Source organism: Tachyglossus aculeatus, chromosome 13, assembly GCF_015852505.1.
Source record: "Tachyglossus aculeatus isolate mTacAcu1 chromosome 13, mTacAcu1.pri, whole genome shotgun sequence".
NCBI classification, from domain to species: Eukaryota; Metazoa; Chordata; class Mammalia; order Monotremata; family Tachyglossidae; genus Tachyglossus; species Tachyglossus aculeatus.
This window is the reverse complement of record NC_052078.1, coordinates 20,700,237-20,724,991: the sequence shown is the minus strand read 5'-3', so window position 1 is coordinate 20,724,991 and position 24,755 is coordinate 20,700,237. Positions and strand designations below refer to the sequence as shown.

The 24,755-nt window shown below is 43.0% G+C and overlaps 1 protein-coding gene across 2 annotated transcripts in view; it reads left to right on the top strand.

Moving 5' to 3' along the window:
* Positions 1 to 10,156: 10,156 nt before the first annotated feature.
* ARMC3 (armadillo repeat containing 3) overlaps positions 10,157 to 24,755 on the top strand; it is a 69,010-nt gene continuing 54,411 nt past the window's right edge. For both annotated transcript variants that reach the window (XR_005453693.1, XM_038755802.1), the window contains exons 1-3: positions 10,157 to 10,179; positions 15,302 to 15,350; positions 23,393 to 23,510. Coding sequence is in view for 1 of the 2 variants with exons in the window: in XM_038755802.1 (XP_038611730.1) it covers positions 15,303 to 15,350; positions 23,393 to 23,510 (166 nt within the window). In the remaining variant the exon portion in view is untranslated. The remainder of the gene's footprint in view (positions 10,180 to 15,301; positions 15,351 to 23,392; positions 23,511 to 24,755) is intronic.

Genomic DNA, 24,755 nt, shown 5'->3' with positions numbered 1-24,755 from the left:
GAGATGGTATCCAGATGTTCCAGTTTTCAACAAAAGTATTATGGTCAGTTTAGTTATATTTCATATGTGGACTGGCAACAGAGTAACTCAAACAGTATTTTGATAAAATCAACAGTGAAAAAACTATTAGGATTCAGGCACTTCCTTGGTCAGATTCTGATTCAGCCTCAGGGCTCTTGGAGCTAAGGGACACAGATCACACTTTATTGTATTTTTTATATTCTCTTTCATCTATTATTTCTGCCCTCTGTCGGTTCCAGTCTCTCAACTGGCATTCAAGCTGTGAAAGACTCGCACAATAAAACACAACAGAAAGCTCCTCAGACAGAAATGTTGGCATTTTTCACTTACCCTGAATTTAAGTGGTTTGCAGCTGAGAACTTGATAAAAATCACTTTCCATATGCAATCTGAGTTTGAAAACACCGAGAACCCAATTTCTCCTTATGCATCCTATTGGGTAAATACATGCATATTAGTATATTGACAGAAGTAGCATATTATAGAAATCTGAATTAGAATAATTTCCCTGGGAGACTATAATACCTCTCTGATATCTACAATCAGTTTTAAAGTACACAAATACTGTCTGTCTATGATTTGCATAGGACTTCCTTCACAATAATGGATACCTTGTACCTTTCCCAGTTCAGAACCATGAGGATTAACTGTAGCATGTTTACTGCTGCATCAGAAATGACTTCAGGAATAATTAGGCAGCCATCAATGTTTACTGTATGCCCACTCTGTGCTGGGTACTTTACTACGATCTCTGGGGTAGTGAAATGAAAGCAAAGGTACAGTTTGTGACCTCAATAAATTTATGTCCCTCTTTCTATATGAAACAGAATTGCAGTTGGTTGGGCATGTTTGTTAAAGCTCTTACTCCTAGAGGAGCCAGGCTTTCATCAGCGTGGCCTAGTGGATAGAGCTTGGGCCCGGGAGTCAGAAGTACCTGGGTTCTAATCCCGGCTCTGCCACTTAACTGCTGTGTGACCCTGGGCAAGTCACTTCACTTCTATGTTCCTCAATTACCTCCTCTGTAAAATGAGGATTAAGACTGTGAGGCTCATGTGTGGGACAGGGACTGTGTCCAACCAGATTTGCTTGTACTCACCCCAGTGCTTAGTACAGTGCATGATACATAGTAAGCACTTAACAAATGCCACAATTATTATGATGATGATGACAAAAATGTGATCCTTTCGAGGGGGCCCTCTCTCACCCTTGTTCTTACTATCATGGGGGCCAAACCCTTGCAGCAGTTAAGTCCTCCTTCTCTAGACTGTAAATTCATTGTAGTCAGGGAATATGTCTGCCAACTCTGTTGTATTATACTCTTTCAAGCACTTAGGAGCACTCAATAAATACCATTGTTTTTTATGATATTTATTAAGTGCTTACTATATGCCAGGCACTGGACTTAGCACTAGGGTAGATACAAGCTAATCAGGTTGGACACAGTCCATGTCCCATGTAGGCCTGGGAGTCAGAAGGACCTGGGTACCAATCCCGGCTCCACCATACGTCTACTGTGTGGTCCTGGGCAAGTCAGTTCACTTCTCTGGGCTTCAGTTACCTCATCCATACAATGGGGATTAAAACTGTGAGGCCCAGTTGGGACATGAACTCTGTCCAACCTGATTAGCTTGTATCTACCCCAGCACTTAATACAGTGCCCAGCACAAAGTTAGAAATTAACAAATACCATGAAGAGAGGTTTTGAAGGATCCTGTTTCCGGCCCTGAATTTCTCTTTCAAGAGTTCCCACTTAAGTCATGGAACTTCTTAGCATCCAGCCTGAAGGGATAAAGGGGAAAGGGTGTGCACCATCTACTCTGATCTGATCTGCTATTCCTGGATCTGATACTGGAATGGACTAAGTCTTGGCATCAGAAGCAATTACTACACTTTAGATTTAAAGGCTGAGAAAATAAAATAAAAGAACTAAAGCAGGAACAGAATATTTTAATTTTCTAAGGACAATGAAACAGCAACACAGGACCGAGGAAATGACAACTGAATAACAGCAAATAATCTGTAATTAATGGTAACAATTAAAGTTCTTGCTAGAAGATTCATGCTGAGCTGATAATTTGCAAGAAATTGCTATCAAATTATCAAAATGAATTTTATAAGTGCTATTAAAAAGAATAAAAGGTAAAGGTATAGAAAATGAAGGACAAATTACTATAAAATTAAGCATACACTTTGATTAGAGGCAACTTTCTACTAGCTCTGAAATTGAGGGAGAAAAAAAGATGAGATAAGAGAAATAAAAGATAAGATGAAATAACTCCCAAATCTTGTTTTATGTTTTGATCCAACCTTCTCCTCCACCATACTTCTTTCATAAGAGGTAACAGGAGTTGCACATCAGCACAGGGAAGAATTGAATTGAAGAATGTGAACCCTGCAGAGGTGAATCAACCTGCGGCTCCCTCACCTAGTATAGAACAGGCTGATTTTATTTTCTTTAGGATGTGGAGGGTCTTAAGGGAACCCTGAATCTCTAATCTGATCAAACATTGTCCACAGGAATATGCAGTGTAACCATCAGGCTTAGTTCTACTTGAAGGTAGGGAGATGGGTTAGACCACAGGCTCCTAGTCCTAGTTACCAGTCCTAGCCACTCAATCAATCCATCATATTTATTGAGCGCTAACTGGGTGCAGAACACTGTACTAAGCACTTGAGAGAGTACAATATAACAGAGTTGGGAAACATGTGCCCTGCCCACAAGGTGCTTGCAGTCTAGAGGGAGAGACAGACATTAAAATAAATCACATGTATATATGTGTGTATATATATATATTTATATATATATAATAAAATATATAAATTAAAATAAATCACATGTACCTATATATGCTGTGGAATGAATAAAGGGATTCAAATCCAAGTGCCCTTTGCCTTTCGTTGTGGGCAAGATAATAGCAGAGTACTCGTGAATCAGCTTCTAAAGAATACAGTCAACTTGAATGCTCCTGAAAACACAGTGTGTCTTCAGATCACAGTGCAGAAGAGCAGACTTGATCTTTCCAGCATGTTAAACAGAATAAAAGCCTAGGGAGAAGCACCAAGACCTCTAGCTAGTTTTCATAGAATTAGAGATCATCCACTATCTCTACACTATGGAAATCCTTAGCAAATTTGACTGCCCAGAAAAATTAATTAAGATTCTGAGATTTCTTCCTAACGGCATGCTGGTGGGCTGAATCAGATCCGGGGGTGCCATGCTTGATATGTATATATGTTTGTACATATTTATTACTCTATTTATTTATTTTACTTGTACATATCTATTCTATTTATTGTATTTTGTTAGTATGTTTGGTTTTGTTTTCTGTCTCCCCCTTTTAGACTGTGAGCCCACTGTTGGGTAGGGACTGTCTCTATATGTTGCCAATTAGTACTTCCCAAGCGCTTAGTACAGTGCTCTGCACGTAGTAAGCGCTCAATAAATACGATTGATGATGATGATGCTTGAGCCATTCAGTCAATAAGTGGTATTTATTTAGCACTTACTGTGTGCAGAGCAATGTACTAAGAGCTTGGGAGAGTACAGAGTTGATAGACACGTTCCTCAGATGACCGCACCCTAGAGTCACACATCCAAGAATGCAAATGATTATAAGCCTCTCTGTCGAATTAACCAGGCTTTGAGGGCTGAGGCTAGATAAGTGTACAGAAAACTGAGGTTTTGTTATCTGCCTAACAAAGCTGTATGCGCAAAAATCTGCATTGGCAACATAGAGCTAAAAGCAGTCATGGAATTCTCTTACACAATAACCAAAAATAAATAAAATAGATAAAAGATAGATAGATGTACTAGTGTATGTTATATTCCGGGCACTGAGCCAGTTCTACCTTCAGGTTTGGATCAGAACCAGATTGACTCAGAGCTTGGGATTTTAGGAGCCCCAAAGTAACACCACTTACAGAGTTTTTAAGAGAAGCAAAATATTGCCCATCCTGGAAGTCATATGCTTCACCAATGATACTTAATGTATAATATCATCTTTCAGTGTGGATCAGTCAATTCAAAAGTGCTAAAATTAGTTACAAAATTTAGAGAAACTTATTGTGCTTCAACAAGAACTGACATAAGGGCTCTAATCGATGCACCCTTTCCAATGTCTCAGAAGACGTTAGAGGAAGTCTTTTTTGCTCGGCATACGTGTATGGTAATGGCAGAAGTTGAATGAAGAACAAGTTAATTGTCCATGAAATGTGGATATGGAACTGAAATTTATCGGTTGTGTGTTACTGTACAAAAAAGGCCCACATACCTTGTCAAGAAAAGATACAGTTAAGAAGCCGAGGAAATCACTGCTTATTATTTCCTTATTTGCACATTCTGCATAAAATATATAGTAAGCAACAGCTGTGACAAGTTAAATTCAAAGATCTTGCAGCCACAGTTTGTTTTCCGTGTATGCATCAGATTGATATTATTCCCGAAATTGTTGTAAAATACATTTTTATTCCAATTATTTGAAATTTACATCATATTAACCTTTTTCAACTTTGAATTAAATTAGTTTACTTAAATTTTCTGTACAAAATTTACGTTACCACCTGGGCAAGCAAACGCAAACATTCATTTTGGGGAAAAACATGAGTCGTCATCTCTATTTTGTGGACACAGCAGGTGAGGCCAAAGTTTCGGTCGTATTTACTGAGCACTAACTGTTGTGCACAGCACTGTACTAAGTATTTGGGAGACTTCAACATCACAGAGTTGATTGACCCATTCCCTGCCTTCAAGGAGCGTACAGTCTAAGGTCGCATGGTAGAATGGGGACTCACCACCTTAGCGTAATTCCTTTACTAGACCACTGAGGCTCATGCCTTTCCTGTTCCTGTAGGTGAGTATCTAGTTGATTTCAATTTATTTTTTAACCTGCCCCCCTGGTGCTATAGACCTGCTTAGTATATATAAGACTCTAAGGAGAGAGGCCTACATCCTACACTCTGAGTTTTTCTCAGTAAGCTTGTCCTCCCCATAGTAAACAGAGCTCCCCACTGTTCGATGATCCTTTCCCTCCAAGTCAGTGCCTCAAATACATGGAAATCATATATTTTTTTCCCCTATGGCACAAAAAGACAAATGTTCTGAAACAGTGCCAAGGTTCTGCTTCAGATCTGGCACATGAAACGGAGGATTTACAAAGAGAGAAATCCCTTGAACAGCAGCCAAAAAGCAGCTCAGTTAACTTTGATATCTGTGCCGTGGAAGAAAGTGTCTTGTGGCAAACTCAATGTTTAGGAAATAGCGATGCCATAGAGTATATAGGAACAAACATCATAGTCCTACAACTCTATGGGAAAAGGCTGCCTTGTGGTAGACCGGATTGTTTACGTGGTAAATGGTAAATTAAGTGTAAAAATGGAAATTCAATTTCATATTTTTTATGATTTTTCAGGAGGCTCTTTCAATTGAATTTCCACCCTCAACTAGATTGGATAATCCAGTTTGAAATACATGGGCAAGGAGAAACCCTCTGAACCACCCCACTTCCTGATATTTAGAATTTCATTGGGTGGTCAACACTGATACTGACAGCTAATACTGCTACCAGCAAAAATGTACCTTTTTCTGACATGAGATGGGGAACCCCTCTGAGTTGGGTAAAAAAACCCAACATGACCTGCCCAAAGGCCAATGGCAGAACTGGGACTTGAATCTAAGTCTCCCAACTCCCAATCCTGAGAGCTCATTGTGGGCAGGGAATGTGTATGTTTATTGTTATAGTGTACTCTCCCAAGCACTTAGTACAGTGCTTTGCACACAGTAAGCGCTCAGTAAATACAGTTGAATGAATGAGTGAGTGTGCTCTTTCCACTAAGCACGAGGGAAGCAGGACTGTAAGCTCGTGGTGGGCAGGGAATGTGTCTACCAACTCTGTTGTATTGTACTCTTCCAAGCACTTAGTACGGTACTCTGCAAACAAAATGCTCAATAAATATCATTGATTTAAATTGATTGGGAGCAGAGTAGCTCCTTGGAAATACTATGGTGTGCATATCCCACCTGCATCATTTTAACCAGCTGGTTGGGAGTTCACTAAGAGCACCTCTTGGGACACACCCCTGGAGCTACCTGGGGACTTTTAGAACTAAAAAGAGACACCCCACTTTGCAGCAGAGGTTCCCTTAAAAAGCATAAGTCCTAATGGAACTGACCTAGATGAGAGAACGTAGCTCCACCCCTGTGGTATGTCCAAACAGCCGTATCACTTTCCTGAAGGAAGAACAGGCATCAAATAAATTCATTCTTCCATTTCACATTTTCAGGGTACTGCCATAAGTGATTGTTTGAAATTTCATATTTTTGATTTTTAATAGGAGCACCTTTCTCCACACATATTCCACCCTCAAGAACATTATCTTTATTGACGTTTGGTCTGCTCAGGAAAGTTTTGCTGCACTAAGCATTGCCTCAGTGCTGTCAAAGTGACTATAATCCAGGATCTTGGTGGTGATCCTGTACCTTCAGTAGTAAATCCCAGAACTCATAGCCAAATAGAAGATTGGACCCCAGTTCAACTCTCTAGACCTCCAGTCAGATCTGCAGTTGATCGATCCCGGGATCACCCCATTCTGTCTGGAACTGTCCCAGGAGTTCTGCTGGTCTTCTTGATTTCCTGCTTTTCATCTACCTGCAAATCATTTTGGCGGGCAGAACATCAGAAAGAGGAGATCGTTTCCTTGAGCAGAGGCGTTGGGAAGATTTGGGACACCCAAAACAACAGCAGGTGGTAGTGACATACGTCGCTAGACAATATCTACATGCACCTGGGATGGAATGGAGCGATAGTCACCCATCAGTGTTTTAAGCCACACACGCAGGCACCGATAAGATTCCCCATCAGAAGTGCTGTCTTTGACTGTGAAGGACACATATTTGTATATAGAGGGATTCCCTGTTATCACACTCTTCCTTTAGCACTCTCACAATTGCCATCTTAAATTTTAATGCCGATATTTCCAACAACGCTTTGCGATTGCATTCTGGTTCCCCTGGAGGGAAGCCAGAAGCAGTATGGCCTAGAGGTAGTAATAATGGTATTTCTTGATGTGTGCAGAGCACCGTACTAACTGCTGGGAAGGAGTGTACGGGGGGAATTAGACATGGACCCTGTCCCTCATATATGTATATATGTTTGTACATATTTATTACTCTATTTATTTATTTTACCTGTACATATGTATTCTATTTATTTTATTTTGTTAGTATGTTTGGTTTTGTCTCTGTCTCCCCCTTTTAGACTGTGAGCCCACTGTTGGGTAGGGACTGTCTCTATATGTTGCCAACTTGTACTTCCCAAGCACTTAGTACAGTGCTCTGCACACAGTAAGCGCTCAATAAATACGATCGATTGATTGATTACAAATCGGCAACATCATCTCCAGCTTCCCAGATAATGTCCATCCAACAGCTATCCTTTCCCCTTATATCCTTATATTTAGACACCTTAGCATGCATGCATGTGATTGACCTATCAATTTGTGCTTATTTATGTTTATTCTTCCTCACTTCTGCTCTCATCAGCTGTAGTGTTTTGTGAATGTCCTGAATCTCTGTCTCCCCCTGAATCTCTCTCTTTCCTCCTTGAGAGCAGAGTCTGTGTCACTTTCTCCATTTTACTCTTCCTAGTGCCTAGTACAGTGCTCTACACAGATTATGTGCTCAATAAATGCTAGTGAATGGTTGATTCCCTAGATATCTCTTATGGACATATGTACTTCAGCATTCCCAAGCACCATACAATTGGAGGAGAAATGAGATGTAAAACCCAGTCCCTGTGTCTCATTAAAAATTTCTGGATTTTTTTTTTCCTCCAAGATTGAGGAAATGAGACCTCCAGATGAGACCTTTGTGCTTGGGCCAAATTCTAATTTGCAAAATTAAATTCCACCTTCTTGAGCTACTCCTCTGTGGTTTCCCCATCCTTGCCCTGTAATGTTTCTCTGTGGACCAGGTGTTGTTTAAATAGTTGCTATGTTCTACCCAGGACAATAAGTTGTATTGACATAGTACTTTCATGTTTTCAAAGAGCTCTGTAGTCATCAGCTAATCCTCACAACTCCCTCGTGAGAGAGTTAACCATTATCCCCACTTCACAGGGGAAGAAATTAAGACACTGATCCAAGATCACAAAGATATTTATGGGCAGAGCTGAACAGGGATGGTACTGGAGTTGGAGGGGGGGAGGGAGGGGGCAGAGAAAAGCGTCTGGAGGGGCCTGTTGGCTGCCCTGCCTCTGGATAAGAGGAAGACCCCCTTCTCCTGCTCCAAGCCCTCCCTGGGTGGCTACTGTGAGATAGACGAGGTCGGCGCCAGAGGAGCGAACTGTGCAGGCTGGGTGACCTTGGGCAAGTCACTTCACTTCTCTGGGCCTCAGTGCCCTCATCGGTAAAATGGGGGTTAAGCACATTCATTCAATCGTATTTATTGAGCGCTTACTGTGTGCCGAGCACTGTACTAAGCACTTGGGAAGTACAAGTTGGCAACATCTAGAGACGGTCCCTACCCAACAACGAGCCCATGTGGGGCAGGGACTGTGTCAGCTCATTGTGGGCAGGGAATTTGTCTGTTTATTGTTAAATTGTATTCTCCCATGCGGTTAGTACAGTGCTCTGAACGCAGCGAGCGCTCAGTAAATACGGTTGACTGACACCCTGATTCGCTTGTATCTACCCCAGCGCTTAGAATAGTGCAGACACTACTCACCCTGGGCTTCAAGGCTGTCCATCCCCTCGCCCCCTCCTACCTCACCTCCCTTCTCTCCTTCTACAGCCTACCCCGCACCCTCCGCTCCTCTGCCGCTAATCTCCTCACCGTGCCTCGTTCTCGCCTGTCCCGCCATCATCATCATCATCAATCGTATTTATTGAGCGCTTACTGTGTGCAGAGCACTGTACTAAGCGCTTGGGAAGTACAAGTTGGCAACATATAGAGAAAGTCCCTACCCAACAGAGGGCTCACAGTCTAAAAGGGGGAGACAGAGAACAAAACCAAACATACTAACAAAATGAAATAAATAGAATAGATATGTACAAGCAAAATAAATAAATAAATAAATAGAGTAATAAATATGTACAAGCATATATACATATATACAGGTGCTGTGGGGAAGGGAAGGAGGTAAGATGGGGGGATGGAGAGGGGGACGAGGGGGAGAGGAAGGAAGGGGCTCACGTCATCCTCCGGGCCTGGAATGCCCTCCCTCTGCCCATCTGCCAAGCTAGCTCTCTTCCCCCCTTCAAGGCCCTACTGAGAGCTCACCTCCTCCAGGAGGCCTTCCCAGACTGAGCCCCCTCCTTCCTTTCCCCCTCCTCCCCCTCTCCATCCCCCCGCCTTCCCACCTTCCTTTCCCCACAGCCCCTGTATATATGTATATAGGTTTGTACGTATTTATTACTCTATTTATTTTACTTGTACATATTTATTCTACTTATTTTATTTTGTTAATATGTTTTGTTTTGTTCTCTGTCTCCCCCTTCTAGACTGTGAGCCCACTGTTGGGTAGGGACCGTCTCTATATGTTGCCAACTTGTACTTCCCAAGCGCTTAATACAGTGATCTGCACAGAGTAAGTGCTCAATAAATACGATTGAATGAATGAATACGTGCTTAGCAAATGCCATTATTATTATTATCATTATCGTTATTCTTCGGAGATGAGTGAAGTAGGGTAGGAGGGGGTGAGCTGACCGAGTGGTTTAAAGGCGACGGTAAGGGGTGCCCCTTTGAGGTCCCGTAACCTCCATGCCCAGCTGGGTGCCCTTCTAGAGCAGCACGTCCAGCAGTTACATGCATCAGTTTGCAGCGCTGCAGTCCCGCTGATGCAGAAAGAGAGAGAGAGTGCTTGTTTTTTGCAGGTGAACAATGCTCATCTTTCCAACCCACCTCCTGATAGAGCTTCTCATCCCTGCAGAAAGCTGGTTCGCTCTGTGTGGAGCCTGAAGCCGGAGAAGAGGGGCCGGGGTCCTCTAGCAGCTCCGAAGAGCCCACCAGGCGCTCCCCCGCCCGCCCTTCCTCCTCCTCCTCCTCCTCCTCCTCCTCCCCCATCCCCTAGGGTCACTGCGTCTCCTAGCAACGGGGAGAAACAACCCACCGGTCGCCGGGGCTTGCGGTGGGGACGAGCGACTCCGGGCCCGCCCCGACCAGGTAATTCCCCGGAGGGGCAGCTGAAGGACCCGGGTTCTCATCCCACTTGTCTGCTCTATGTCTTTGGGCAGCTCACTTCACTTCTCTGGAACTCAGTTCCCTCATCTGGGAATTCTATTTATATTGATTCATTCATTCAGTCGTATTTATTGAGCACTTACTGTGTACAGAGGTGCCTGTCTACTTGTTTTTTTTTGTTGTCCGTCTCCCCCACTTCTAGACTGAGCCCGCGGTTGGGTAGGGACCGTCTCTATATGTTGCCAACTTGTACTTCCCAAGCGCTTAGTACAGTGCTCGGCACACAGTAAGCGCTCAATAAATACGATTGAATGAATGAATGAATGATTGTCTCCTTGTTGCCGAATTGTAATTTCCAAGTGCTTAGTACAGTGCTCGGCACACAGTAAGCGCTCAATAAATACGATTGAATGAATGAATGAATGATTGTCTCCTTGTTGCCGAATTGTAATTTCCAAGGGCTTAGTACAGTGCTCTGCACACAGTAAGCGCTCAATAAATACGATTGATTGAATGAATGAATGATTGTCTCTTTGTTTCCGAGTTGTAATTTCCAAGTGCTTAGTACAATGCTCTGCACACAGTAAGCGCTCAATAAATACGAATGAATGAATGAATCTGGGACGGATGATGTGGGACATGGGGATCTTCTAGACTGTGAGCCCGTTGTTGGGTAGGGATTTGTTGCCGGACTGTAGTTTCCAAGCACTTAGTACAGTACTCTGCACACAGTAAGCGCTCGATAAATACGATTGAATGAATGAATGAATGACATGGACTGTGTCCAGTCGGATTGGTTGATATCTGCTTAACACAATATCTGGCACGTAGGAAGTACTTAACACATAGTAAGCACTTAAATACCACCAAAAAGGTGGGGGGCAGCATCTGGAATAACAAAAAGTGGGGAGAAGAGGAGTAGGTTTATAAGGAGCTGGGGGGCAATTGGGGATCCATTCAACGAGGCCTTTTCCCTCCCCTCTAAATTTTCCCCGCCCCCATCCCCTGAATTTTATTAATCGCCATGTCCTCCCACTCCCAACTTCCCCACCCCAAGGATTTGCAACGGTTTTCTTTTTCTGTTTTTCCCCATGAAAATCCTCTGTTCAGGGGACTATGCCCACCCCAGGACCCAGAAAGAGCTAGTAATCCAGCTGTAGAAGTTGGTATGTGGTATTATTGCAGTGAGTCTCCGGATGAGCAGTAAGCCATCTTCATATAATAATTATAGTATTAAGTGCTTACTATGCATTAAGCACTTTCATTGTTACCACCAAAAGTTGTACAGGTTCAAGAGGGATTTGGATTAATTAATGAACAAGCAGCCCATTAGTTGGTTACTAGAGAGAAAGTCAGGATAGAGAGAAGAAAAGTTTAGGACGTTAAGTGGTCGATTTCTAAAAATTAAGACGGGTTCCAAGGAAGACAATTAAGGCGTGGTTCCTCCATAACACTGTTGCCAGAATCCTGAGCAGGTTGTATCATTCCTTCTCCGTGCCTGTTTGCTCATCTTTAAATGAGAATAAAACACCTAATCTCCCACCCTATTAGGCCGTGAGCCTCACATGAGGCAGAAGCTGTCAGAACTCTTTGTCTTCTAAATGGTGAGCCCGTTGTCAGGTAGGGACCTTCTCTATATGTTGCCAACTTGTACTTCCCAAGCGCTTAGTACAGTGCTCTGCACACAGTAAGTGCTCAATAAATACGATTGAATGAATGAATGAATGAATTCCTCTGACTCAGTGATGCCATATCATTGGGTATTGTGGAGAATGATGATATGCAAGAAACTCTGTGATATCCAAGCAGCCCTAGCCCTATCAATGTGAATAGCAGAGAATGATGATGGAGTCACCTGTCGAAAACAACAGATGAGCCTCTGCCAAATCTGTTGTATTGTATTCCCCCAAGCTCCTAGTACAGTGCTCTGCACACAGTAAGTACTCAGTAAACACCATTGATTGACTGATTGAGTCTTGGTCATGTCACTTCTGGTATATTTTGAGGTGCTCTTGAAGGTCAAGTCATGAAGGACTTGATTGAACTCAGCCCCTCAAGGGACAGAAACCATGTCTAATCGTCACCTGTGTATTCTCTCCCAGTGCTTAGAACAGTGCTCTGCACAAAATAAATGCTTAATAAATTTGAAAGTCAACAGTGGATGTTCTACAAAACTTGAAACCGCCTTTCACCCTAGCACATTTTCCCCCTACTTCTAGCAGTAGCTCCCCCTCAACCCCCACCACAGTGAGATAGTAACAGTAATAACAATAATAATAATATTTGTGCTTACTATGTGCCAAGCACTGTTCTAAGCACTGGGGTAGGTACAAGATAATCAGGTCACAGATGTCACCACCACATGAAGGATGGTAAAGTAACTGGTTCTGATGTATTGCCTGCTGAGATCTAAAAATAAGGAAGGGGTGTTTTGATAAAATCTTCCCTTTCTTATCCATCCAAACTGCTACCATACTAATCCAAGCTTTGACTATTGCATCAGCCTCCTTGCTTATTTCCCTGCCTCCTGTCTCTCCTCACTCCACTCCATAATTCACACTGCTGTTTGTGTCATCTTTCAAAAAAAATGTTCAGTCAGTGTCTCCTCACTCCTCAAGAACCTCCAGTGGTTGCCCGTCTACCTCCGCCTCCTCACCATCAACTTTGATCCACTCAGTCAGTTCTCTCTCTCACCTATTCTTACTGATCTCCTAATACAGTCCATCCCACACACCTAGCTCCTTTAATGCCAACCTACTCACTGTACCTCAGTCCCATCTATCTTATCGCCGACCCCTTGCCCACAGCCTCCCTCTGGCCTGGAATTCCATCCCCCTCCACATACGACAGACCACCATTCTCCCCTTATTAAAATCACTTCTCCTCCAAGAGGCCTTCCCTAAGGTCTCATTTTCATACTGACTCAATCAATCGATCGTGTTAACTGAGCACTTAACTGTGTTCGGAGCACTTTACTAAGTGCTTGGGAGAGCACAACATAACAGTTGGTAGACATGTTTCCTGTCCACAAGAAATTTACAGTTTAGAGGGGGAGACAGACATTAAAATAAATTACGGATATGGACAAGTGTTTTGGGGATGAGTGTGGAGTGAATAAAGGGTACAGATCCAAGTGCAAGAGCGATGCAGAAGAGAGAGGGAGTAGAGGAAATGAGAGCTTAGTCAAGGAAGGCCTCTTGGAGGAAATGCATTTTTAATAAGGCTTTGAAGGTGAAGAGAGAGGTGGTCTATCAGAGATGAAGGGGGAGGGCTTTCTAGGCCAAAGGCAGGATGTGGGCGAGAGGTTGGCGATGAGATCGAGGTACAGTGAATAGGTTGATATTATCAGAGCAGGGTGAGTGTGCTGGGTTGTAGTAGGAGATCAGCAAGATTAAACAGGAGGGAAAGAGCTGATTGAGTGTCTTAAAGCTGATGGTGAGGAGTTTCTGTTTGGTGTGGAGATGGATGGGCAACCACTGGGGGTTCTTGAGAAGTGGGGAAACATGGACTGAAATTCTTTTTAGAAAAATGATCCAGGCAGCAAACTGAAGTATGGACTGGTCTCATATCACTTGCATGTGCATTTGTACCCTTTAAGCACTTGATATTCACCCCGCCATCAGCCCTACAGCACATATGTATATAGCCATAATTTATTTTCACGCCTGTCTCCCCTTCCAGACTGTAAGCCCCCTGTGGGCAGGGAATGTGTCTTCAAACTCGGTTGTATTGTACCCTGCCAAGTACTTAATACAGTGCTGCTCTGCATACAGTAAGCACTCAATAATTGATTGATTGATTAATTAAGCCACCTACATTCAAGGAATAATCAGAGCATAAGCCTGAATGTAAAAAGGAAGCAGTGCCAGGCTACTTTTAAACGTAAAAAGGAAGCAGTGCCAGGCTACTGAGTGAAATCAATCAATCAATCAATGGTATTTATTGAGTGCTTACTATGTGCAGAGCACTGTACTGAGCACTTGGGAGAGTACAATTTAACAGTGTAGATGGATACATTCCTCCGCCACAGCGAGCTTACAGTCTAGAGGATTAGCAGACATGTTCCTGCCCAGATCATAATCACAGGCAATTCTCCTGCTTTCCTGCTGTGACATCCAACATGCCCTGCACAAATTAGCACCTTTTAGCTTCTCTCCCCACCAGACGACCTAGTGGAATCACAGGAAACCCTGCTGCCTTCCCAGAGTGACACCCAGGAGAGGTATCCGTAGCTCCTCTCACAACTTAGGGGAAGCAGCATGGCTCAGTGGAAGGAGCATGGGCTTTGGAGTCAGAGTTCATGGGTTCAAATGCCGGCTCTGCTAATTGTCAGCTGTGTGACTTTGGGCAAGTCACTTAACTTCTCTGTGCCTCAGTTGCCTCATCTGTAAAACGAGGATTAAGACTGTGAGCCCCCTGTGGGACAACCTGATCACCTTGTAACCTCCCCAGCACTTAGAACAGTGCTTTGCACATAGTAAGCGCTTAATAAATGCCATCATTAACTGACCCCTGGAGCCCAGACACACGTGAGGGATGCTGCCCCAACCGTCGTGCACCTGATCTCCCATCAGTCCTGTTCCAGCTCGGGAGTGGGGGGCCTTCTCAACTTTTAGAATATTGAAAAAGTCAGCATCGTAACCACCGCTGTGACTTCTGGGACCCTTGGTCAGAACTGGGAGGAGCCGGAAATCCTGCTGATTCTTTCTTGATTGACATCAACTTTGGCTTTTGTATCTTTATTGGCCTTTCCTTACATGTCTGTCACGAACCCTTCCCTTCCTCTCCCCTCCTCATTCTTGGATTGTAAACCCCTGGGTGTGGGGGTCAGGGACTGTGTCTATATCTCATCCATCTCACTTTTTAGACTGTGAGCCCACTGTTGGGTAGGGACTGTCTCTATATGTTGCCAATTTGTACTTCCCAAGCGCTTAGTACAGTGCTCTGCACACAGTAAGCGCTCAATAAATACGATTGATGATCCATCCATTTCTTTCCCAGCACTTAGAAGTGTGCTTGAGACACTAAGTGCTTTAATACATACTATTCCTATTCCTAATCCTATTGTAAAATTGTTTTTTTTATGTTTGTGTTTGTGTTTCAGGATGGGTAAGAAAGTAAAGAAGGAAGTTGAACCTCCTCCCAAGGATGTGGTAAGTTGAATTAACCACACATTCTGTAACATAAATAGAATATTTTAATTGAGTTAATTAAAAATATCCCTTGTAATTATAATTTTTCTTAAATATGGTGTGTGCGTTGTAGCATTAGTTATGTGCAGTAATGCCTTGATAATTTGGAATAAAATCCTTTCTTAAAGCTGAATTGTAGAATATTTTACAAGAAATGCAGTTCTAATACATAAGAACCTGTATGAGAAACAAGTAGTCATCCCCCACTTTATAATATTCTTAGCACTTCTCCACAATCGCTGTTGAGTTTGAATGTTGATAGCTCTTGTAGTACTTTCTCACTTGGCAAGCGTTCTTTGGTTTTGCCCCACATGTGCTCATGTGCTCTGAACAGCATATGTGTGTTCTTGTGTCTTGTACTACTGTGATAGACCAACGAAAACTTCTGTTGTGTTTTGTATTAAAGTATTCCTTTGAATAGATATAGTACAGTGCCTCATGACCTGAAAGCATATCTTCAAAGCTGTTGTTGCCGGGACCCCCAAAAAGTTAGATACTTAACTGCTAGTCATTTTGTGCTGGTTTTCCACCTCAGACAGAGTAGATGAAACTGGTCATGTTGTCGTATATGTTGTCGATGATGTTTTGGTAGACTCAGAAGGTTCCTTAGGTTGGGGCTTCCTTGCCAATATACCCTAAGCAAGGAGTATATGTATAAAATATATTAACCCTCCTAGGAAGGAGATTGGCCAGTATCTGGATGTTAGCTTCACAACAGCCCTGGTAATCAAGTCTGAACTAGGTTTCCAAGCAGAATATTGGCAATAGTTAATATTTAATCCATTTTATAATTGGAAGAAATTCCGAAAGGAAATTCAACTGGAGATTTAGAACCGCAAACTAAGATTTAAACCAGAAAACCTCCAAATGGATCACCAGCTCCTACTGCCCTGGCATAACCTTCCCACAAACGGAATTAAATGATAAATAGACATCTTCCCAAGGGAGGCCTGCTTCTAAGAGCTGGAGAAAGAACCAACCTCACTGTGCCCAAGCCAGGAAAGGAGAGAGAGAGAGATTTTTGTCTCCAAGAGAACTTTGCAGGCTTGGCTCTGCCTAGGGCAACCCCCCTACTATTGCAAAATGTTGTGGTATCTACAAGGGCCCCTCTTAATCTGGGCATGTGCCACTGCCTCTAGACTGCCCTTGCTGTGGGTAGGGAATGTGTCTGTTATATTGTTATATTGTACTATCCCAAGTGCTTAGTACAGTATTCTGTACACAGTAAGCACTCGATAAATATGATTGATTGCCGTCACCATCGTCCCACGAGGCAGAAATGGGAAGGGAAAGGGGTTTGTGCCGGTGCCAGGCCTGGAATCAGGGCAGGAAAATGTTGCAAGAATTCCAGCTGGAGCCCTGCCAATAGCCAGACACCTAGGTCCTGGCCCTGCTACGCAACGTTTCGTGACTCTACCACATTTTCAAGGAACATAATGCAGTTATCAACATGGCCTAGTGGATAGAGCCTGGACCTGGTAATGAGAATGATCTGGGTTCTAATCCTGTCTGTACCACTTATCTGCTGAGTGACCTCAGGCGAGTCACTTCACTTCTCTGGGTCTCAGTTACCTCACCTGTAAAATGGGGATTAAGAGTGCAAGCCCCATGTGGGACAGGGACTGTGACCAACCTGATTAGCTTGTATCCACCCCGGCATTTAGAACAGTACTTGGCACATAGTAAATGCTTAACAAATACCATCATCATTATTATTATTTACCTATATCATGATGCACATTATAGAGGAGGCTGTTGTCAAGCATCAGCCTTTTGGATGACACCCCCTCATGTGGGCGAAGTTCACCTCCCCATCAGTAGGATTACCTTTGAACAAATTATTCACAAACATGTGTAGAGAATGAGGGAGATAAAGACGGAGGGAGGGAAAGAGAGAGACTTTTGTCTAACCTAATTCAGCTTTGTATATTCGAAGCCCTAAATTCTATTCCTAGCTCAGTAGAGGCGCTAAGGGTACATATTCTTTTTCACATCCTAGGTACTTAACAGCTACTTATTCTTCATGGCACAAAGGACTTGTCTTCTCATGTCTCTTTCTTTTTAAAAGCCAGGTTTTTTTTTTGGCTCTTCTATTTAAAGTTTATAAATACCCGGAAGATTCTCTCTCTATTGGAAATGGAGGCTGCTTCTTGAGTTTTTCACAGTAAAATGTAGAATTGTAAATAGGTAAACATCAGTGAAGTATAGAAACATTGTACAATCAGATATCAAGGTAATATTTCCCAAAATGAGAAGGAGATGGCTAATTAGCCATTGTCTATCATCCTTCCTCTTAGGCAAAGTTGGAATAAGGCATTCTTTTGGGTCAGGGTTCTTGTACAGATTTCATAACCAGTCTTTTAGACTGTGAGCCCACTGTTGGGTAGGGACTGTCTCTATATGTTGCCAATTTGTACTTTCCAAGCGCTTAGTACAGTGCTCTGCACATAGTAAGTGCTCAATAAATACGATTGATGATGATATAGTACTCTCAGTGAATGGCCATCCATTGTTTCACCTGGTTCTACCACTGCAGTAATAATGATTGTGGTATTTTTAATTGCTTACAGCGTGCCAGACACTGTGCTTAGGGCTGTGGTAGATTTAAGATGATCAGATTGGACACAGTCCCTTTCCCACATGGGGCTCCTAGTCTAAGAGGGAGAACAGGTACTGAATCTCCACCTTACAGATGAGAAAATTGAGGCACAGAGAAGTCAATAGACTGGCCTAAGGTCACACAGTCGGCAAGTGCCCGAGCCACATTTAAGAACCCAGGTGCTGTGACTCGCGGGTCCATACTATTTTCACCAGGCCATTCTGTTTCTCCAACAATCATGACAGCTGAGTTGTTGACAGCTGTCATCATTGATGACTCCCTTGAGTTTTCAACCACTGTTTGTACCTCCACCAGCCCCAGAAAAAGTCTGCTTTTAGGATCAGAGAAGAAGGATACCCGGAATGATACTAGTCAGGAAACTAGTCACGGTGGCTGTTGTGATCAGACACTACTATTTCTTACCCACTTCTGATACTTCTGCTTAGAGAGAGAGAGTTGTGTGTGAGAGAGAGTGAGTAAAGGTGTGTCTACCAGGGTATCTATGAATCTGAGTGGGTTTGTATCTTGTATCATTGAATCTACAAGAATCAGAGTGTGTGCTTGTGAGATCTCTTCCTTTGCCTATGGGGGTGGGGGGGAGGAATTGTGAGTGTGTGTGTCTGTGTGTGTCCGTCTGCGCCTTTTATATCTAGGGCTGTGTAGTTTTATCTGTTGCTTTGTCTCCATCAGGCCTGAAGGGAGAAAGGAAGTTTTGCTCTTCTCCTTGCGTTTGACCTTACTAGAAATGATATCCAAGGTTATTCATTTATTGCTTGTTCTTCCCACCCCTAATCAACTGAGTCTTCTCTCACAGCTCAGTCCCTTTGATCTCCCCCTCCCTACCTCCACCATCCCAAATCCTTCCCCCCCAAAAACATACAATCCCCAAATGCAAACGAGCAAAGAATTAAAGATTAAGGCAGAGCTTCTGGGGGCTGATTCACCACGGATACTTAATACAAAGGGCTTAACCCTTGCCACCAGGACTAACCATCAAATTTACAGACATTATAAGGAACTTGTCTGCAAATTCTCTTGTACTGTACTCTCCCAAGCGTTTATAACAGTGCTCTGCACATAGTAAGTGCTCAATAAATACCATTGATTGATTGAATGATCACTTCTCTAAGAATTTACTAAAATGTCTAAAGAGACAAGGGAACTTTGAATAACAGTTCTGATTCTCTCCTATATACAGTTGACAGGCAGCCAGCTGTCACTAATCCTTGAGGACCTTTGTTGCTAATGTCATCAAATGTTCACATCATCATTATAATCATCATCAGTATTGACTGCCTACTGAAATCAGGGACAGAAATAAACTGGGGCTGTCTGTTGTTGCTTTGGGCAATTGGGGAGCCCACCCAGTTACCCCAGGGTCTTGTTAAGACTTTTCGGGGACAGGAGCCCCAGCTCCAGGTGGGTAGAGGGGATAAGTGGGGGAAATGTGTGAGGAAAGAGAGACAAGAAAGAAGTGACCTTGGGTGAGTCACTTCATCATCAATCGTATTTATTGAGCGCTTACTGTGTGCAGAGCACTGTACTAAGCGCTTGGGCCTCATTTACTTTACTTTACTTCTCTGTGCCTCATTTACCTCATCCGTAAAATGGGGTTTAAGACTGTGAGCCCCATGTGGGACAACCTGATTAGCTTGTATCTACCCCAGTGCTTAGAACAGTGCTTGACACATAGTAAGAACTTAACAAATGCCATTATTATTATTATTATTATTATTATTATTATTAAGTATGGGTGGATGGAGCAGAAGCAAAGAGGGGAATAGGGGCAAAGAGGAGGAGAAATGGAGGCAGAGAAGGAGAAAAGAGGGAAAAAGAGAGAAGGAGGGGAGGAGAAGGTACTCATCTGTTCTTCTTTCTCATCTGCCTTGCCGCCGACCTCTTGCCCACGTCCTGCCTCTGGCCTGGAACACCCTCCCTTTTAATATCAGACAGACCTGATATTAAATATTAATATTAATATTCTTCCCTCCCGTCAAAGTCTTATTGGAGGCACATCTCCTCTAAGAGGCCTTCCCTGAGACTATGCCCTCATTTCCTCTTTTCCCACTCCCTTCTGAGTTGCCCTGACTTGCTCCCTTTATTCACCACCCCAGCCTTACAGCACTTATGTACATACCCATAATTTATTTATTTAATGTCTGTCTTCCCCTCTAGACTTTAAGCTCCTTGTGGGAAAGGACTGTGTCTTTTATATTGTTGTTTGTACTCTCCCAAGTGCTTAATACAGTGCCCAGGACTCAGTAACTGATTAATAAATACAATTGATTGATCATTACTATTACTCTGTCAATGCCACCTCCATGTGGCAACCAACCATGCAGTATTGGCTATAGGCTTGGCCCAGGTAGGGCAGAAGAGGACAGGAGTCTTGTAAAGACTTTTCTAGATCCTATAGCAATGCAGTAGTAAATGGTGCTAATAGACTGCATTTACTGAGTGGTAAATGAATAATGTATTTACACCTAACTGCTAATTTCCCCACAATGACCTGCTTTAACTAAGAGTTTTGGGGGTTGTTTTTTGTTGTTGTTTTAAAGTGGTTATTTGTTAAGCCCTGAGTGCCAGGCACTGTAATAGGTTTTGGGGTAGATTCAAGATAATCAGGTTGGACACATTCCGTGTCCCAAATGGAGCCCACAGTCTTAATCCCCATTTTACAGATGGGGTAAACTGAGGCACAGAGAAGTGAAGTGACTTATCCAAGGTTACACAGGAGACAAGTGGCAGAGTCAGGATTAGAATCCAGGACTTTCTGACTCCCAGACTTGTGCTACTAGACCACATTGCTTCTCAGTTCAATTCAATGTCACTTCAATTCTGTCTCTATTGTGACAGGCATTTGAAAATATCAATTTTATATTTCCTCTAGACTGTAAGCTCCTTCTAGCCATTCTTTCATTCATTCAATTGTATTTACTGAGTGCTTACTGTGTGCAGAGCACTGTACTAAGCACCTGGGAAAGTACAATATAACTAAACAGTGACGTTCCCTGCCCACAACAAGCTTACAGAAAATGTGTCTGCCAACTCTGTTATATTGTACTCTCCCAAGCGCTTTGTATAGTGCTCTGCACACAGTAAGCAGTCAATAAATATAGTTGATTAATTGGTGTGATTAGAGGTACCAAAAATTTTGAAGTAGCAGCTGCATGTGAAGCATGGAAGGTTAAAGCCTGTAGCTTCTTTCACTTTCTGAGCGTAAAATAATCAAGGCCTAGCCATATCGCGTCCCCTTTTTCTCACTGTCTTTTGTTGGTAATTTTAGTTCATCATTTATTTTGTACATAGTGTGAAATTATAATTTCACAACATGCTTGTTGGGGACTATGGCTTCCTCATGTGAAAGCAGATGGAATCTATAATTACAGCTACTGTATTATTTGTTTAGTAATCTGTCATTCTATTATATCTAACACTGTATTCGCAGTCCTTTTTTTACTAAAAAATTACTATAATATAGTAAACTGCAGGAAAAACAGGCTTCACGCCGACTGTCTCCTCCCTCAGCAACATGCTGTCCCTAGCCAAACAAAAGTATTATTACCCTCTTATAAATTATGTTCCTCAACCCTCATCATCTCTTCTCTAGCTCCAAGTTAGTCTCACTTGTTCCCACCCCATTTCTTTTTTTATTTTTAATGGTATTTGTTAAGCCAGGCACTGTACTAAGTGCCGGGGTAGATTCAAGAAAATAATAATGAGCCCGTTGTTAGATAGGGATTGTCTCTATTTGTTGCCGAATTGTACTTTCCAAGCACTTAGTACAGTGCTCTGCATACAGTAAGCGCTCAATAAATACGACTGAATGAATGAATAATAATGATGGTATTTGTTAAGTGCTTACTATGTGCCAAGCACTGTTCTAAACACTGGGGTTGATACAAGGTAATCAGGTTGGACACAGTCTCTGTCCCACATGGGGCTCACAGTCTTAATTTCCATTTTACAGATGAGGTAACTGAGGCACAGAGAAGTTAAGTGACTTACCCAAAGTCACCTAGCAGACTAGTGGCAGAGCCGGGATTAGAATCCAGTTCCTTCTGGCTCCCAGGCTCATGTCCTATCCATTAGGCTACACTGCTTCCCATTATGTTGTGACCCTAAAGCAGTGCAAAGTGTCAGCCCTAATGGGGGCCAACTTCCACTCATCAGATTCCTCTGGGGAAACTGGAAGCATTGAATTTGGCGTTGAGTATCCAGCAATAATAATAATAATAATAATTTTGGTATTTGTTAAGCGCTTACTCTGTGCAAAGCACTGTTCTAAGCACTGGGGAGGATACAAGGTGATCAGGTTGTCCCATGTGGGGCTCACAATCATAATCCCCATTTTACAGATGAGGTAACTGAGGCACAGAGAAGTGAAGTGACTTGCCCAAAGTCACACAGCTGACAAGTGGCGGAGGTGGGATTTGAACCCATGACCTCTGACTCCAAAGCCCAGGCTCTTTCCACTGAGCCACGCTGCTTCCCCATCTTAGCTCTGGGCGATCATTCTCTCTGGACATAGTTGGAGGATCGAGGACATGGCAAGGAGAAACTCCAAGGAACCAGAAGAAGCTGTCACGATCATACGTCCTTCCCAAAGTGCAACAACCTTTTTTTTTATGGTATTTGTTAAGTGCTTACTAAGTGCTAGGCACTGTACTAAAAGCTTGGATACATACAAGCTAACCAGATTGGACACTGTCCAGGTCCCATAAGGGGCTCACAGTCTTAATCTCCGTTTTGTAAATGAAGTAACTGAAAAGCACAGAGGAGTTAAGTGACTAAAGGAGGTTCCTTCATCGGTAAAATGGGGATTAAGACTGTGAGCCCCATGTGGGAGAGGGATCGTGTCCAACCTGGTTAGCTTGTATCGACCCCAGCGCTTAGAGCAGAGCCAGGCACAAAGTAAGTGTTTAACAAATGCCATTAAAAAAAAAACCCCACTGAAGATCTCATAGGGGAGACATCTCTGAGGAGGGGCACGACTGTGAAATCCCCCGCTCGCGACTCTCCGGACTCTCGGACGACTTCTCCAGCAGCTGCAGTGCCTCCCTTCCCAGGCTCCAGGATTGTTGACTTCTGGCGGCAGGTGGGCAGGATGTAGCAGTGGAATAGCCCTCTTCCAGGGATCATGTCTACCAACTCTGGTATGTTATACACTCCCAAGTGCGTAGTACAGTGCTCTGCATGCAGTAAGTGCTCAATAAATACCAGCGATTGACTGATTCCAGCACCTGGGCTGCAGCTTCTGCCAGAGGACCTGTGGGTAGCAGTAGGGTGCAGTTCCTGAGTAAAATTTGTAGACATTAGAGTGGGACCCGGGATTTTTCCACCCCTGGTAGTAGGTCTGAATCTGATTTTGTTCTTTTTCCTTTTGTTTTGCTTTGTTTTTCAGTTTGACCCGTTATTAATTGAAAGCAAAAAAGCAGCAACAGTGGTGCTTATGCTTAATTCTCCAGAAGAGGAAATTTTGGCTAAAGCATGTGAAGCCATTTACAAGTTTGCACTAAAAGGTTGGTTTTTTGAAATCTTTCTTTCCATTTCAGAAGTCTCTTCAGGTGTTTCCTCCCTTATGGGTTCAATCAATCAAATCGGTGATATTTATTGAATGCTTACTGTGTGCAGAGCACTGTGCTAAGCGCTTGGGAGAATACAGTATAACAGGGTCGGTAGGCACATTCCCTACCCACAATGACCTTACAGTCTACAGTGTAGGGTCAATATTCCCCAGGTCCTACATGTCTCAGTATCACCAGGTCTTGGTGAAGTTATTTAGCACTGAGGAAATTGATTACTATAGGGGGTTTCCAGGCATTTGAAACATGGAAGAAGTCTGTAAGGCCATTTGCAATTTTCATTGGTGCTTTAAAAATTAAGGAGCTTCTTGCTGCAAAACAAGCAATTCTTCATCACCTCGTAAGTCTTGGAAATCCTGGCAAAACCCCTTAGGCCTGTTGTATGCCAAGATGGAGGAGGTTCATGGCTACACCAAGTGCCACAAACTCCTTCACTTCTCTGAAGCTTCTATAAAGTCCTTAAAGTCTATAAAGTCCAGTGGTTTCACAGTTGGCAAGTTTCGTAGCTGAATAAAGTCAATGAGAGATTCATTCATTCATTCAATCATATTTATTGAACGCTTACTGTGTGCAGAGCACTGTACTAAGCGCTTGGGAAGTACAAATTGGCCACATATAGAGGCGGTCCCTACCCAACAACGGGCTCATCATGCTATACACACACAAAGATTATATCTTGCTTTGCTGGTGAAAGAGCACCAGGCGGGGAGTTAGAGGACCTGGGTTCTACTCCCCTGTCTCTACCACATGCCTGCTGTGTGACCTTGGGCAAGGCACATCACTTCTCTGTGCCACAGGTTGCTCATCTGTAAAATGGGAACTAAATGCCTGTCTCCTTCCTAGTCTGTGAGTTCCATTGTTTATTGTATATCTACCCCAGCACTTAATACGGTGTTTGTTATATAATAAGACACTTGACAAAAATACCATAATTATTGTTACTGTTGTTTTGTGTGCAATAATGGAGCTGTTATCCCTTTTGCCTCCTTCTCATACAACCTTTGCAAAACTCTTTTCTGGACTTCAGTGTGCTCTCCTGGTCAGTATGTGGTAACTGACTCCCAGTTTTCAAATGAAATGCAGCACTAGCTGAGGCTTAGTTCTGCTGTATTCTTGAGCCATTTTCTCTGTTCTCCTTACTTGATTCAATATTCCATGTAGCAACTGCTTGGTTATCCTGCT